Below are 15,926 nucleotides of genomic sequence, written 5' to 3' on the forward strand. Positions count from 1 at the left end.
CTCAGCAAATGTTCTCCAACGTCACTCCAGCGAAAAGGGCCGTCGACGCGGACATTGTTCTGGTGGAATGCGCTTTAACCTTTCTTGTTAAAGGTTTGTTAGCTTTGTCATGACAGAAGAGAATCGTAGATGACAACCATCTAGCTATAGTTGCCTTTGTTACAGCCTGACCCAAGGTGGCTTGACCATAAGCAACAAAAAGCTGATTAGATTTGCGTATGTCCTTTGTTTTTTAAAGATAAAACTTAAGGCACCGTTTCACATCTAGGGAATGTAAAACCTGCTCTGCGGAGTTTTAGGATCTGGGAAAAAAGTCTTGAGCTTGACAGGTTGATTGATGTGGAATTGGGTCGGCACCTTCGGGATGAATCTTGGGTTGGTTCTAAGCGTCACAAAGTCTCTAGAGAATTATAAGAAAGGCTGTGCAGTCGTGAAGGCCTGTATCTCACTGACTCTGCGGGCTGAAGTGAGATCCAGTAAGATAGCCACTTTCCAAGTTAGAAACTTTAGCTCCGCTTTGTGAATAGGTTCAAAAGGCCTTTTTAGAAGTTGGGACAGAACAATATTAAGATCCCACTCAGGAGGAGGAGGCCGAACTGGAGGAAAAGCTCGGAAGAGCACTTTAAGGAAGTGTTTGATCAAAGATGATGAACATAATGATGGTTTGTTGGAACTCTTTCTGAATCTGGATATTGCCGCCAGATGTACCTTAATGGATGAGAAAACCAGTCCTGCCCTAGCTAAGGACAGTAGATAAGGAAGGATGTCTTCAGGTGGAGCTTGAATTGGATGAACATTATTTTCTGCACACCAGGAACAGAATCGCTTCCACTTAAAACGATATGTCTTGATGGTCCTTTGCGCACGTGCCTGCGATAAAATCGCCCTGCAGTCTGTGGAGATATTAAGATCCTTGAACTCTAAGATGTCAGGAGCTAGGTGTGCAAGTGCAGTGATTAAGGATCCTGGTGTCGGATCTGGCCCCCTCTCTCGTTAACATTGACACTGTTGGTTTGAGACGAAGTGGAGGCTGCTGAGAGAGTGGAAGGAGTTCCTGAAACCAATACTGTCTTGGCCAACGGGGAGCAATGAGGATGAGAGTGCAATGTTCCCTCTTCATCTTTTGCAGTACTTTCGGAATGAGCGGGATCGGAGGATAAGCGTATGCAAATATTCCGGACCATCTCATCAAAAGGGCATTTCCCCTTGACCCCTGTTGAGGAAACCTGCTGGCATAAAATAGGCATTTGCTGTTCTGCTGCGTGGCAACCAGATCCAGTGTTGGTGTTCCCCATGTTTGAAAGATCCTCTCCACTTGAAGTTGCTAGAGTTCCCATTCGTGACAGCTTGAGAAAGTCCTGCGGAGGTTGTCGGCAAGAGAGTTCTGGACACCGTGGACATGTTCTGCTCTGAGGGATATGCCGTGGTGTATGGCCCATTCCCACATTTCTTGAGCTTCCAGCGACAGGGTGAGAGATTTCGTTCCTCCCTGTTTGTTTATATAATACATGCTGGTGGTATTGTCCATGCGCACCAGCACTGACTAATTCGCAATCCTTGGAAGGAAGGCATGCAGGGACAGAAAAATGGCTCTCAGCTCCAGGCTGTTGATGTGCTTCTGCCGGTACTGATGAGACCACCGCCCTTGAATCTGAAGGTCCTGGAGGTGACCTCCCCAACCCTCCATGGAAGCGTCCGTCGTCAGGGTGAACTCTGGTATGTCGTGGAGGAATGTGAGGCCCGGTGACAAATTGTGTGCCTTCGTCCATCAAAGAAGGGCTTGCTTCATCTTGGATGTTACTTTGATGCGGTCGAACGATCCGTCGACTTGCCTCCACTGTCGAAGTGATTCCTCCTGCAGTGGCCTCATTCTGAGTCTCGCCAGAGGGACGAGGCTGATTGCAGACGAGCACATCCCTAATAGGGAAGCAAATGTTCGAACCGAAAGTGACCTTCTTGCAAATATTTGTTTTGCCAGCTTTAGCAGTTTGTGTTGCCGTTCTGGAGTCAAGAACGCTTTGCACTGGCATGTGTCCAACACTGCTCCCAGAAAGGTCAACTCCTGGCGAGGTTGAAGCTGAGATTTGTTTGAATTGAGGGTCAGTCCCAGATTTGAGAATAGGGAGAGGGAACTCTTGACCGCTTCCATCGTGGAGTTTCTTGATGGTCTTTTTAATAGCCAGTCGTCGAGGTATGGGAAAACTTGAATTCCCTGTGACCTCAGCATGGCCGCCACCGGGGATAAACATTTGGTAAATATTCGTGGCGCCGATTTCCGGCCGAATGGAAGCACTTTGAATTGAAAGTGGACGCCAGCCACTGCAAATCCTAGGTATTTGCGGTGTTTTGGGTGAATAGGGATGTGGAAGTAGGCGTCTTCCTGATCCAGAGAAGCCATAAAGTCCCCTTTGTTGAGACAAGTCAGAATGTCTGTTAGCGTTACCATGCGAAAACTCTGTTTCTTCAGATATTTGTTGAGCTTGCGCAGATCTAATATTGGACGCCACTCTCCTGAATTTTTCTCTACGAGGAAGAAGCGAGAATAAAATCCTTTCCCTTTCTGATAGGCAGGAACTCGTTCTAACGCATTCTTGTGTAGCATCTTTAAGGCCTCTTTGAATAGTAAGTGAAGACGAGGGGGTGGGGACCCCTGGGCGGCACTGTTGGTGGTTTCTGCAAAAACTCCAGAGCGTGTCCATTCCTGACAAGATCCAGGACCCACTGATCCAAAGTTATTGTCCGCCACAGTTGGTAAAAGGCGGAAATTTTGGCGCCCACGGGAAGAGGAGGATGAATGGCTGACGTCCGGCAAAGCTCATTGGCGCTTGTTGGAATCACGCCCTTGATTGTTTGAGCGCCGTTTCCCTCCCTGACGAGAGAAACTACCAGAGGCAGGCTGTCTGTATCATGATTGATAGTACGGTTGTTTGTACTGAGACTGGTACTGTCGATTTTGCTGGTTGGAATAATTTCCTCTGGAGGAGTAACCACGGCCTCTTGCTCCTCTAAATGCCCCTCTCTTGTATTGTAGGGTACCTAGTGATTTTGCAGTGTCCGTATCCGTTTTGATTGCCAGCAAAGCGTCATCGATGTGCTTTCCAAAAAGCGAATCCCCATCGTACGCCATGTCCAAGACCTTCGTTTGGACCTCAGGTCTGAAGGTGGTAGCCCTGAGCCAACCTTGACGCCTGAGGACTGCTGCTCCCGCCAATTGCCTAAAGTTGGTGTTCGAAATATCAAGGGCGCAATCAATGATTTCCAATGCCGCCCTTTCTCCCTCAAGCACGATCCTGCGTACCTCCTGTTGACGATCCTCAGGGATCAGATCAAGGAACTAAGACAGATCTGACCACATCCGACTATCATAACGGGCCAAAATTGCTAACAAATTAGCTGCCTTAATGGAGGCTGCTGCATTAGCAGAGAACTTCTTCCCTATTGCATCTAGTCTCCTGCCTTCCTGGTCAGGTGGCGTTGAAATAGGAGCAGAAGGGTTCTTGGACCTCTGTTGTGCGGCCTGAGATATGACCGAGTCCAGTCTAGGGTGTCCTATTAAGCAAGATGGAGTATCAGGTGGCGCTCAATACTTTTTCTCAATTCTTGGAAGGACTGCCGGAATGGAAGCTGCCGTTTTCATGATGTTGAGGCCCTCTTTCCATATGTAATCGATAATAGGGATAGCTCTGGTAATTCTGCGATACCCCTCCTTAAAGTCATGCAAAAAGCAGTCAGACTGCTCAACGGTGACAGACAAGTCAAATCTATTAGCCGCACGTTGCATAATATTATGAAAACCGCCAATATCCTCAGGCGCAGAATCTGACGGGCGTGGCGCAGGCGGTGAAGGCATGGGAATTACATAATCATCCCACGGATCCGTAGGTGTTTGATCTGGCAACTCGCCCTCTTCCCTGCCATCATCCTCATCATGAGAAGAGGTATCTGTGTCACCTTGGGGTGTAGGGCCAGTATCCTGCATTAGTGACAATGAAGTTAGTGACAATGAAGCTCGCGGCAAAGGAGGCCTTGGCATGTCAACTGGGACAGGCGGCACAACAGGTGTAACTGGAGTTGGAGGAAATCTCTGGCGATAGTCTGCCAACATAGCTTGTAAGTCTTGAATTAAAGTAGATGGCAGATGACTTGTGTCCTCTGAACGAGGAGGTCTGGTATGGGGCGAATGATATGGCGTTGAGAAGTCTTCATTCGCATAATGTTCTTGGTCATCGTCCTCATCTTTGTCCTGATACTTGATGTTTAATTGGGAAGGGTGACGGGCAACCCCAAAAGGTCTCTCATCCTCTTCGCCGTCATCCGAATCATCCTCCACATATGTCTCCAAAAGGTGTGATGGTAAGAGTGGAGAAATGTGAGAGTAGTCTTGCCTTTGATAAGTTTTCATTTGAAAACGGGTATATTGCACCCTCATCGGAGGTGTGCTGGCCATTGCTTTCGTAGAAGTCAATGACGACGAAACTGTTGTCATTGGAATTGTCGTTGACGGGACTGTCGATGGCATATCCGTCGACGGAGCTGTCGTCGACGGTATTGATTGTGCTGTCGACGAGACCGTCGATGGTATCCTCGTCGACGAGACCGTCGATGTTGTCTTCGTCGACGAAACCTTCGTCGATAGTGTCTTCATCGACAAGGCCGCCGATGGTGTCTTCGTCGACGAGTCCTTCGTCGACGAGGCCGTCGATGGTGTCTTCGTCGACGAGTCCTTCATCGACGAGGCCGTCGATTGTGTCTTAGTCGACGAGTCCTTCGTCGACGAGGCCGTCAATGGTGTCTTCGTCAACGGGACTGTCGCCGACGGGCCTGTTTTCGTCGACAGGGTCTTTGTCGTCATGGCAGAAGGGATCTTCGTCGATGGAGCCGTCGTCGACGGGACAGTCGACGATGATTTCGACGGCAATATTTTAGCAGATACCAGAGGAGAAGTAATAACCGAAGTGGTGACCGTAGCAGAAGAAGTTGAAGAGGTTGAAGTCCGAGAAGCAGTATGAATAGACACCAGAGAAACAGTCTTAGTCTGGGCTGTACTCGCAGTGGACGGTCTTGAAGGAGACGATGCACTCTTTGAGGGTTCTGAGACTCAGAGAGGGTTTAGGTTTTTTCTTCCTCTCAGGAGAAGAGCTCTCTCTGGACCTGGCTCTCTTGCTGGAGGTAGAGGCCTTGTCCTCATCATCTGTGGAAGATGATTTTAACCACAAAAGAACCCTTGCCTCTCTATCCCTGATAGTTTTTGAAGGGAAGGTACGGCAAATTCTAAAATCCTTCACCACATGCGAGGGGTGCAGACGGTAGATGCAGTCAGAGTGCTGGTCCTTATTGCAGGTTCCACAAGCCTTGAAAAGAGCTTTCTTTTCAGACATTTTGAAGAAAACGAGACAAAAACTGAGTAGGCACTCAGGGAGACTCCCTTACACACGAAGTGCGGTGAAAATCTGAGGAGAACTGCCTGAGCTAGGAAGGTTCTAGAGGGTGAGGACTGCTGATTGGCGGAGTCTACTATTTCAGGTCTTTTTACATAATGAGGTAGATAGGCTGCTAAGTTTTGGGCCTAGTTAGGCCTTTAGGCTTCTCCAGCCTACTACAAGAAATTTTTTGGCACTGCTATTGTGTATATTTTTACCGTGGGACTCCCGCCTCGACGACGGGGAATGATTCAGGCATGTGAATCTATGAAAGATACCCCAATACTGGATAAACAAAGGACTTGAAATATGGAATCTGAAGGCTAAAGAGAAGAGTTAGACCCATTCAACGTGCATTTAATACACACCCAGCTTGTCATTTCACAATACTGTGATATCGGTTCTCCTCTGGTCAGCCTGACTTTTGACGATAGGATGAAGCTTCAGAGTGGTAAGTGCATTTGCAGGTGAGGTATTGTTTTTAGTGCTGATTAACCTTGGGGCTCAGAGCCGAGTACAAAGGATGAAAGGTGATAAAGGAAAAAACATGTTTGTTAATGTAATCGATTGTGCTGCTGCCATTCTTCTGAAGGACCAGACAACAATGTGGCTGGATGACGGGCCTGCAATGTTTAACCTCCAAGAACCCAACAGTTAAAAAATAACTAGAGAAGTCCCGACTGTAACACAGTTCACATTTTAGAATCTCACAAAACAAACACTTTGTGCCATAGACGACAGGGCTGGACTGTTCCTATTGGAGCAAGAACTAACCTGATTAGCATAGGGCGAGTCTCTGTCTAGAATGGCCCAGTGTGAAAAGCGATGCTCTGGAATGCAGCCCAGAGCGACTGCCACTCAAGCATTCCTTCCTTCTGCTTGTTGTCTTTAGAACAGGCGACAGGGTGTTACAAACATATTCTTGTAAAACGTATTCTATTGCAGCTTTTTGTATCTGATTTTATCGAATTTGCATTAAACATCAAAACATCCATTGCGTACGCAAGTAGCCTAGGATTAGTCTTCTGGGCACATTACAGTAGTACCAGCGAGGCCGTACACAAAATACAGGAGTCATCCCCTCAATTTAAATAAAGAGGGAACGTCCCGAGAGAGGATAAGGCATTTGGTAAGTGTGTGCGTGTATACCCATCAAACAGTAGGCAAATTAATGGCAAGCTGGGTATTAAGGGAATGGGAGGGGCTAGGCGGCACCCGGGGACCCCATGAAAAACTAGTGACAGGGTGGTAAATACAGAATGGGTCCATTCGGGTAACCCACAGTGTGACCGCTGCCTGAATGGAGGGAGGGAGGGAGGGAGAGAAAAGAGAGAAAAGAGAGAAAAGAGAGAAAAGAGAGAAAAGAGAGAAAAGAGAGAAAAGAGAGAGAAAAGAGAGAGAAAAGAGAGAAAAGAGAGAAGTGTGTGTGAGAGAGAGAGAAGAGAGAGAAAAGAGAGAAGTGTGTGTGAGAGAGAGAGAAGAGAGAGAAGAGAGAGAAGAGAGAGAAGTGTGTGAGAGAGAGAGAGAGAGAGAGAGAGAGAGAGAGAGAGAGAGAGAGAGAGAGAGAAGAGAGAGAAGTGTGTGAGAGAGAGAGAGAGAGAGAGAGAGAGAGAGAGAGAGAGAGAGAGAGAGAGAGAGAGAGAGAGAGAGAGAGAGAGAGAGAGAGAGAGAGAGAGAGAGAGAGAGAGAGAGAGAGAGAGCATGTGCATGAGTCGGTAGGTGGTTGAATGGTCGCCCACGAGGTGGGGATGAAGCAGGCTCGTTTGCAACTCATCTGGTAACGCTACATGGGACTGGGTGTTTGCTTACATTTTAACTCATCTCTACTGACAGATGTTGGGAGACACGCCGCGGGAGGGAACTAAAGAGGAGGAGGAGCCCTTCTTCCCGCAAGTCTGTGAACTGAGACAATAAATGGTCCCACGTCAGAGCTATCTGGCAACAAAGAAGGTCCCTGGTCTTCAGTGTTTAATTTGTGCCAGTGGTTTCCAGTGCTCGGCACCGGCACTTAACTGTCAGCACCAGGCCTTTAGGCGTCTGTCACATGGTGGCACTGTTCTTCTGATTTAGAAATGAGCACAACAACAGTTGTTTATTAATTCAAAATACATTAAAAAGAACTAATACTTGCCACCCAAGCCATTCTTGTAGCTTTGAGGACCTGGAATAATCTGAAATATCACACTTGCAAGAGTGTAATGGTTAGTAGTTGTGTGGGTACGGTCGTTGGCGGCACTTGCAGGGGCAATGGGTGGTGCAAGATACAGTAACCTCCTGCCCAGGGCCCTGACACATATTGTTTTACAAATTAAGCACTGCTGGCCTCCTCTCTGTGTAACGCAGTTGCCTCAACCCCTGCCCACAGCTCCACTCTACGTTTTCAAGCTGCACTGCTGGGGGGAGCCGCACATTTGCATTTCAGTGGGATCGCTAGCTTTTTAAAGCTAGGGCCAGGTCCATAAAGTGAATGGCCATCTTATGTCTCCTTGACCTTGTATAGACACTCAAAGCTCCCGCTTCCCACATGTCCAACCGTGGTTATCTAGTGATATCTCAGTTCTTCTGCATTACCTCCGACCATTATAACCAGAGGTTGTGGTAGTTCCACAACATGTGTTTGAGATCTACTGCTGGGGATGTCCATTGGACACAAATTTCTATTATATTTTGGGGGGAAAACAAACTTAACTCAAAAGAACAAGATCACCAAAAAGTGCACAGAATATCAAAATAAATACAAAGACTTAAGTAAAAAAAACATAATATTATCCAAATCTTCACACCATGATATCTTCCCTTTGCATGTCCCCACATCCTGCAACCAATAGGAAATAACTTTCTCCTTTTTCCATGTGACCAGACTGGATGCAATTTGAAGGCATAACTTTAAGAGAACGGGATAAAGGGTCAGTGGCAATGTAGTAGATATTGAAAAGCTGCATAAGAAATAAAGAGGTTTTAAAAATTTAGGAAGATTTGGTTATCTTATCTACAGATTCAAATTGAGCTTAAATTAAAAGAAAGTGACTGAGAACCAGGCTCCTGGTTTGGAAAGCAGAGCAGTCCAGGTAGCATTATGTAGGGAGGCAACCGGAAGAGATCCAACCTAATTTGAGGATATTTCCAGTAATAGTGCTAAATAAGGAAATACTTCCGGGTCATCATGGCAACAACCACTCGATCTGCTGTACCATCTCAAAGGTCTACTGCCCACGAGAATTACCAAGGTTTCAATGTCTGCTGCTGGGGGGTCTGTTTTTGTCAGATCCCATCACCTAATATTTTTCCCACCTTCGTGGCTCCATTTTATGTTGTTACCCGAGATATTTAATGTATGGACTGGAGAGTCCCAACATTATGCTTCTGCTACAAAGCAGTTGATGGAGTGGTTCCATTATTAGTTGCTTTGTGGAGAAATTAATCAATGTTTATGCTTAAAATCAGGCAGTGGACTTTGGTACAATCCGCAAAGCGTTAGCTGATTGGCACTATACTGGTTTCTGGTCTCTATACGGTTTGTCTTTTTGGAACTTGATTTACTGAGTAACAAAAAGTGATGCCATTTATAGTTTGAAGACCCATTGATGACATATTGCTTGTCCTGGGGGCTGGCCACCACTCTGGCGACTGCGCTACCTAAGTGTAGTGTCATACAGACAAGCCCAACACATACCAGTCAAGATGATCAATTCTAACATCAAGAAACTATCGAAAGAGAAACCCATGCTACTCGCTTACCTGCTTACAGAACCGGAGGAACCCAATGGAGTAGGACATCCCCTGTAGGCAGCATGTCCCATAAAAGCAACTGGACCTAGAAACCAATAACAATTGTACCAGGTCAGTCTTTGGCTAGACATAAAGAGGAGCTAAAACATTGGTGTGTCCCAAATGTTCAGGAAGCCTCAATTCAGGAAGGACCTCAAGACCTGGCTCTCAACTGAACTGCAGATCCCCCATTATCCCCTACTCCCACCTCAACGTGTCTTGAGACACTAAAGGGTGAGTAGTTGTAGTGTCCTTAAGGATATAAGCACACACGGACACAGGGTTACAGGGTATCGGCTCCTTTATTTGCGTTCTTCTTCTTCCTGGGCTAACTGCCGTCCCTAGCCCCAGCTCCTCCCTTTCCGCCCACCCTCGTCCCACCTCGGGCATGTCCTAGTGCCTTACTGGTACGGACATCATTACATCTCCCCCCTCTGTAAACAAAGCAAAAATAAAACAAAACACAGCAACTGTTGCACCCCTTATTTCCCGTCGCCAACTGTCTCTGCTTATAGTTCTTCAATCAGGCGAGACGGTTTTGTGATGACCCGTCTGGAGCGCGACTGGAGGTCAGGACTGTCACGGTCACGCTTGTCAGTGATTTCTATCAGTGCCGGACTGCGACTGGGTAGTGTCTCTGGTTCTCTTCTCTCCACTCTTGGTTCAGTCAGTAGTTCCTTGACATTGGGGCTGCACTTCTTAAAGTACGTCACGTTCCGGGTAATTCGTCTTCCATCGGTCTCCGCAGTGATCATAGTTCCTTTTTGTTGTATCACTTTCAGAGGAACCTCATGATATTGGCAGTCAGTCTTTCGGTGTTGGTCTTGCCGCGCCAGCACCCAGTCTCCTTCGTGGATTTCAGTGGGAGCGGCATGTCGCCGTTCATCCGCATAGTCCTTCATCTTTTCTTTCGTTATCTTATCCATGGCCACCATCTCCTCATGGTCAGAGTCGGGATATTGTTCACTCGCTGCGGGACTCATCATTGGTAGCCTTGTATGCACTGGTCGTCCCAATATGATGGTGGCAGGACACTTGCCTGTGGTGGAGTGTGGCGTGTTTCGGTAAGCTTGTAGTACCTCGTTTAGTGCTGTCTGAATGCTCTTCCGGGTGTGTTCCGCTTGCTGAATGGCTTTCTTGATCGTGGTCATGAAGCGTTCGATCATTCCGTTCGCCTGAGGCCATAGCGGTGAGATCTTCCGGTGTTTGAAATTGAGATGTTGAGCAAAATCAGTGAAGTCATGGCTGTTAAATGGAGGCCCATTGTCAGACTTTACCACGCGGCAAGGACCTCTTCTAAGATCGGTATGGTGCCAGATGCTTTCGTGGATGTGCACAGTTGTGCAATGGGGAATCGGGAGTATTCGTCCATGATGACCAGGACATATTGGCCCGACTTGATTGGCCCAAAGAAGTTAATGGCAATGTGTTGCCAGACACCCTCCCGTAGTGGAGACATTTGTAGCGGTGCAGGGGGATCTGGATGGCTCACCAGTTGACATTGTGGGCAGTCTTTCAGTGTTGTTTCCACCATCAGGTCCAGTGTTGGAAACCAGACTCTCACGGAGTGCTCTTTTCGTGGCTACTATGCCCCTGTGTCCTTCGTGCGCTAGATTTATGACCCCTTGTCTGAGCTGTCGTGGGACCACAATTCGGGTGTCTCTTAGGATGAGACCATTTGTCGCTATTGACAGTTCGTAATGGACATGTTTGAATGCTGCCATCTTTTGGTCATTTTGTTCACTGGTTTGTGAGTGCCGCCAGCTGTTGGTTTGGATCCGACGTTTCACTTCTTGTAGGGTGACGTCAGCTTGTGTCGCTTCACAGTTAGCTTCCAGCAAGCAGCCGGAGGTCTAGCTTGGTCTACTACGAAGTGAATGTATTCGCAATTGATTGTTCTGATTTGCTGGATCTGGTGGGGTGTCTGGACACGTACTCTGCGGGGTTTGCAGCTTTTCCGGGCTTGTGTATGATGGTGTATGTGTATTCTTGTAGCCTGAGGCCCCATCGCTCTATCCGTGGTGGCATTTTTGCTCGAGGGTTTCCAAAAATTGTGGTCAGAGCCTGATGGTCCGTGACTAGGGTGAAGTGTTTTCCAAAGATGAATATGTGGAAATGTTCACATGCCCATACTACAGCCAGGCTTTCCTTTTCTGGCTGGGAGTATGCTCTCTCCTGCTGGCGTATGCTACTATGTGTCGCTGGTCTTCTTCTCTGTCGTATTGTGCTAGGATGGCTCCTAGTCCTACGGGGCTGGCATCTACTGTTATTTCAGTTTTCTTTTTTGGATTGATGTAAGCCAAGTTTTTGGCCGACTCCACAGCTTTCTTGATTTCTCTGAACGCCCCTTCACATTGGGTGGACCACTGAAATGGCTGTCCTTGTTTGGTGAGCATTCTCAGGGGGTGACTTATTGTGGCATAGTCTGGTATATATCTGGAGCAGTAGCTGGCCATGCCTAGGAACGATCGTACGTCACCAACGTCATCTGGGCTCGGTGTGTCATTTAGCGCTCCTACCTTTACAGGGTCTGGTTTCATACCATTTCCCGAGAATATGTGGCCAAACAATTTCAGCGTTGGCTTGTGGAATTCACACTTGTCCCTGTTGAGTGTGAGGTTGGCTTCCATTAGTGCATGACAGAGACGATCTAGCGCCCTGTCATGGTCTTGGGTGGATGCTCCATATACTAGGATGTCATCACTATAATTTAGTACATGTGGGATATGATGATTGTTCTCCTGATTGTTTCTTGGAATATTTCTGCTGCCGAGGACACCCCAAAACTTAATCTTTTATATCTGAACAGCCCTAGATGCGTCGAGAATGTCGTGATATATCTTGACCGCTCATGCAGTTCTAGTTGGTGATATGCTTTGTTGAGGTCTAGTTTTGAAAATGTTTTGGCTCCGTTGAGTGACGTGATCATGTCACTGATGTGGGGGCCTGGATGTCTCTCTCTCTATATTGTCGGGTTAGGCGCTCTCATGTCCACACATAGACGGACTCGGCTGGCTTCTCCTTTCTTTGGGACTACCACAACCGGGGAGACCCATGGCGTAGGTCCGTCCGTTCTCTCTGATATCGGCATCTAGTAGTTCTTGGAGCTCCTTCTCCACAGCTTCTTGCAGGTGAAATGGGATTTTCCGGTGGTGTTGCGCCACTGGTGTGATTTGTTCATTGATATGCAGTCTTATTTGGCAGTTTTTCATTTTTCCAAGGCCTTGGAAAAGCTTGGGGAACTTTTGGATGATGTCTGGTTCGTCATCCACTTTGTACAATAGGTTGATCAATTTTAGTCGTTCTGCAGTGGGCAGGCTTAGGAGGCAGTCTGCCTCAGGTCCCTCGATGACATGACTGTAGGCTTGTATCGTGTGATCTTGGTATGACAGATCGGTTGCAAACTTCCCAAGACACAGTAGTGGTTTCTTAGACATCCATGTATATACTTGCACGTGGGCGTTGACTAGTTTGGGAGGCGGCCTCATTCTTTGATATTCCGCTACAGGTAGGTAGTTTAGCGACGCCCCGCTGTCTAGCACGAACTTGGTATGATGAGAACCAATTCTGATGTCTAGCCGTGGATATTCTTTCATCCGATCCGGATCAACCACAAAGTAGATATATTCGTTTTGGTCTTGTGAGATGGGTGAGAGGGATCTGGATTCTCTTGATGATGACCGTCGAGATTGATATGTCCGGCAAGAGTGACAGCTGGATTGTGACGACCCAGTGGATGAGTCTCGTCTATCCTGGACTGCTCTGACATGGTGACGACTGCCTGAGGGATGATGTTGCCGGGGCTGTCCCCGTTGATCACTCTTGTGCAATGTCACGCACATGCTTTCGAAGTGATTGTCTCTACCACACTTCCGGCATTGTTGTCCTAGTGCTGGGCATGCGTCTGCATGCGGGAAGTCCTAGCCGCATCGGTAGCATTTAATTTGTCTGTCTGATCGTCTCTTGGTGTGGCTTGTGCTTTTGTGTCCATTACTTGACTGGTGGTATTGTTTCTTGGATCTGGAGTAGTGCACTTGAGGTGGGGACCTTCCATGCGCTTGTCGAGACTGCATCCTGAATACTTGTTCCCGTTTCTCACTTCTCCCAGCTTCCATTTTCTTCGCATGTTCATCTGCTTGCTCATCTACTCTCGTCATTTCTTCTATCTCGACCAGCGAGTAGCTTTTCTTGAGCAGTTTGCGTCTCAGCGGTTCTGAGAGACAACCGTCTATAATCCTCAGTCAAAGGGCGTCGTCAGTGGAGAACTTGTCAAAGTCACAGTATTTCGCCAAACGTCTCAGGCGTGTGACGAATACACCCATTTGTTCACCTTTCTCTTGTGCGGCCAGGTTGAAGGTGTACCGCTCATAGTCAACGTTCTTTTTGTGCAGGAATTTGCGGTTTAGTGCTTCACAAACTTTCTCATAGGACCCAGCAGACTCAGTAGGCAGTTCTTTTATGATCTGTCCAACTTTTTTGCCGACCAGGTTCTTGAGTGCAAGCAACTTTTCTTCGGCATCTGATACTTTCGACCCTTTCATGAAGTCTGTGAAATCTTCTATCCATTCTTGCCATCGCAGGCCCATACCCTGCCAAATTCAAGAGCGAGGGGCTCGGGGCGGCGAAGGAATGAGGCCCCCAACATACCTATGGGAGCTGGGTCAGTCATTGTACTATTCTTCTGTTCTTGAATGCTCTTACTGACCCTTTCTTGCTATTCGTTGCGCTCGCCAGTGCTTGTTTGTTATCTTTGTTGCACTCGCCAGTGCTTGTTTGCTATGTACGTTGCACTCGCCAGTGCTTGTTTGCTATCTTCGTTGCACTCACCAGTGCTTGTTTGCTATGTTCGTTGCACTCGCCAGTGCGTTTGCTATCTTCGTTGCACTCACCAGTGCTTGTTTGTTATGTTCGTTGCACTCGCCAGTGCGTTTGCTATCTTCGTTGCACTCACCAGTGCTTGTTTGTTATCTCCGTTGCACTCGCCAGTGCTTGTTTGCTATCTTCGTTGCACTCGCCAGTGCTTGTTTGCTATCTTCGTTGCACTCACCAGTGCTTGTTTACTATATTCATTGCACTCGCCAGTGTTTATTTGCAGTTCAGGTTCTCCGCCTGACTTTAAAATGGCCACCAATGATCCTTAACAGGGGATTGGACAATCTTGCCTGACCTCAAAAATGGCCGCCGCGAGAATCTCGTATGCAACGAGATTTGGCCTTTCTCTTCACCGGAGACACAGCGTTCCTTCGCGCTTGCTTTCACTCACCGCTTCCACGCTTGCAGACACGGATGCCCCGCCAGGTGAGATGGTTTATTTCTTTTTTCTTTTTCTTCTCTTGTCTTTGCCGCCGGGGTGGGCTTCCGGTAGGCGCTTCGAAATATACGCTCCAGCCCCCACACGCTGGGCGAGCTCCGTGTTAGTTGCCGCCAGGGTGGGCACCCGGTAGGCAGGCCCTCAGACACGCTCCAGCCCCCACACGCGGGGCGAGCTCCGGTTCTTTCGCCGACACTCCAGCCCTCCACACACGCGGGGCGAGCTCCGGGCGGGCCACATGGCAGACGGATTACTGAGTTAGCCGTCCGATGCACACACACACCTGTGAGCTCGAGGCCTCGTCGCCAGATGTAGTGTCCTTAAGGATATAAGCACACACGGACACAGGGTTACAGGGTATCAGCTCCTTTATTTGCGTCCTTCTTCTTCCTGGGCTAACGGTTAACTGCCGTCCCTAGCCCCAGCTCCTCCCTTTCCGCCCGCCCTCATCCCACCTCGGGCATGTCCTAGTGCCTTACTGGTATGGACATCATTACAGTAGTCACGCTCTACAAAAACCTGAATGATTAAATGTTTCCTCTGTGCTTGTGCATAATGGACACTTCCAGTGCTATTTCTTCCATTTTTACTCAACCCTACAACATCACCACTAATATGAGCCAAAGCAAGCGGGTGGTCAGAACACTCTTACCTGATTGGCTTGCCTCTGATCTCAGACATGATGGCGCTTTCTCCTCCCAGGTATTCGAAGCAGAGGCTGAGGAAACTATAAATTACAAATGCTGTGGAGGAATGGGAGAAATAGAAAAGTATTAGATGCAAGAGTCATTCAATTTTAAGATAAACCAGACAAAAGTACTACAGAAACTACAACATAACCTTATTACTTCAGGCTGGCATTCATCGCCGAAAGCTATGGACACCAGAAATTAGTCAATTTTTCAGGGTGTTTTTGCAGTTTTTTATAACACAATTTTGGTGCAATGGCCTTCGTGTGCTGTACAAGAGAAACCTATTACATTACAAATTGTTTTTTTAGGCACAGGGAGATGAGGTGATTTTGCCTAGAATCACAGGATGTTGAGGTGAGTTTGGCATTGGAACCTGGTTCCGCAGTTGGAAACCCTAGCTGCTAGGTCACATCTCCTCCCTTCAGACTAAAATCACAGTTTGACTCAACACCTTCCCAGATTTAGCTCTTCTTTTTGCCCAAGATTCCTTTTATGATGGACTCTCCATCATTGCTTCTAGTTTCATTCAAGTCCACTCCCCACCTCTACTTAATTTTCATATGAAAGCAGAGTTTTGATCTACCTACCCACCAACCATATCTGTTTTAAAAAGAAAAGGAGCCGATGTTGTAACATAAAAAAAAGCAAAACAAAAGCACATTACGTAGCGATAGAAATGATTTCCCATTCACAATTTCGAAGATTAAAAGGTAAGCATAAGCAGGAAAGCACAGT

General features: G+C 47.5%; 1 protein-coding gene across 2 annotated transcripts in view; it reads right to left on the reverse strand.

The window, feature by feature from the left end:
• TMEM184A (transmembrane protein 184A) overlaps positions 1-15,926 on the reverse strand; it is a 172,567-nt gene that overhangs the window by 39,003 nt on the left and 117,638 nt on the right. For both annotated transcript variants that reach the window (XM_078664955.1, XM_078664956.1), the window contains 2 exons: positions 15,152-15,242; positions 9,159-9,234 (listed from right to left, as the gene is read on the reverse strand). In XM_078664955.1, coding sequence (XP_078521081.1) covers positions 9,159-9,234; positions 15,152-15,242 — 167 coding nt within the window. The remainder of the gene's footprint in view (positions 1-9,158; positions 9,235-15,151; positions 15,243-15,926) is intronic.

This window comes from Lissotriton helveticus, chromosome 10, assembly GCF_964261635.1.
Source record: "Lissotriton helveticus chromosome 10, aLisHel1.1, whole genome shotgun sequence".
Lineage (NCBI taxonomy): Eukaryota > Metazoa > Chordata > Amphibia > Caudata > Salamandridae > Lissotriton > Lissotriton helveticus.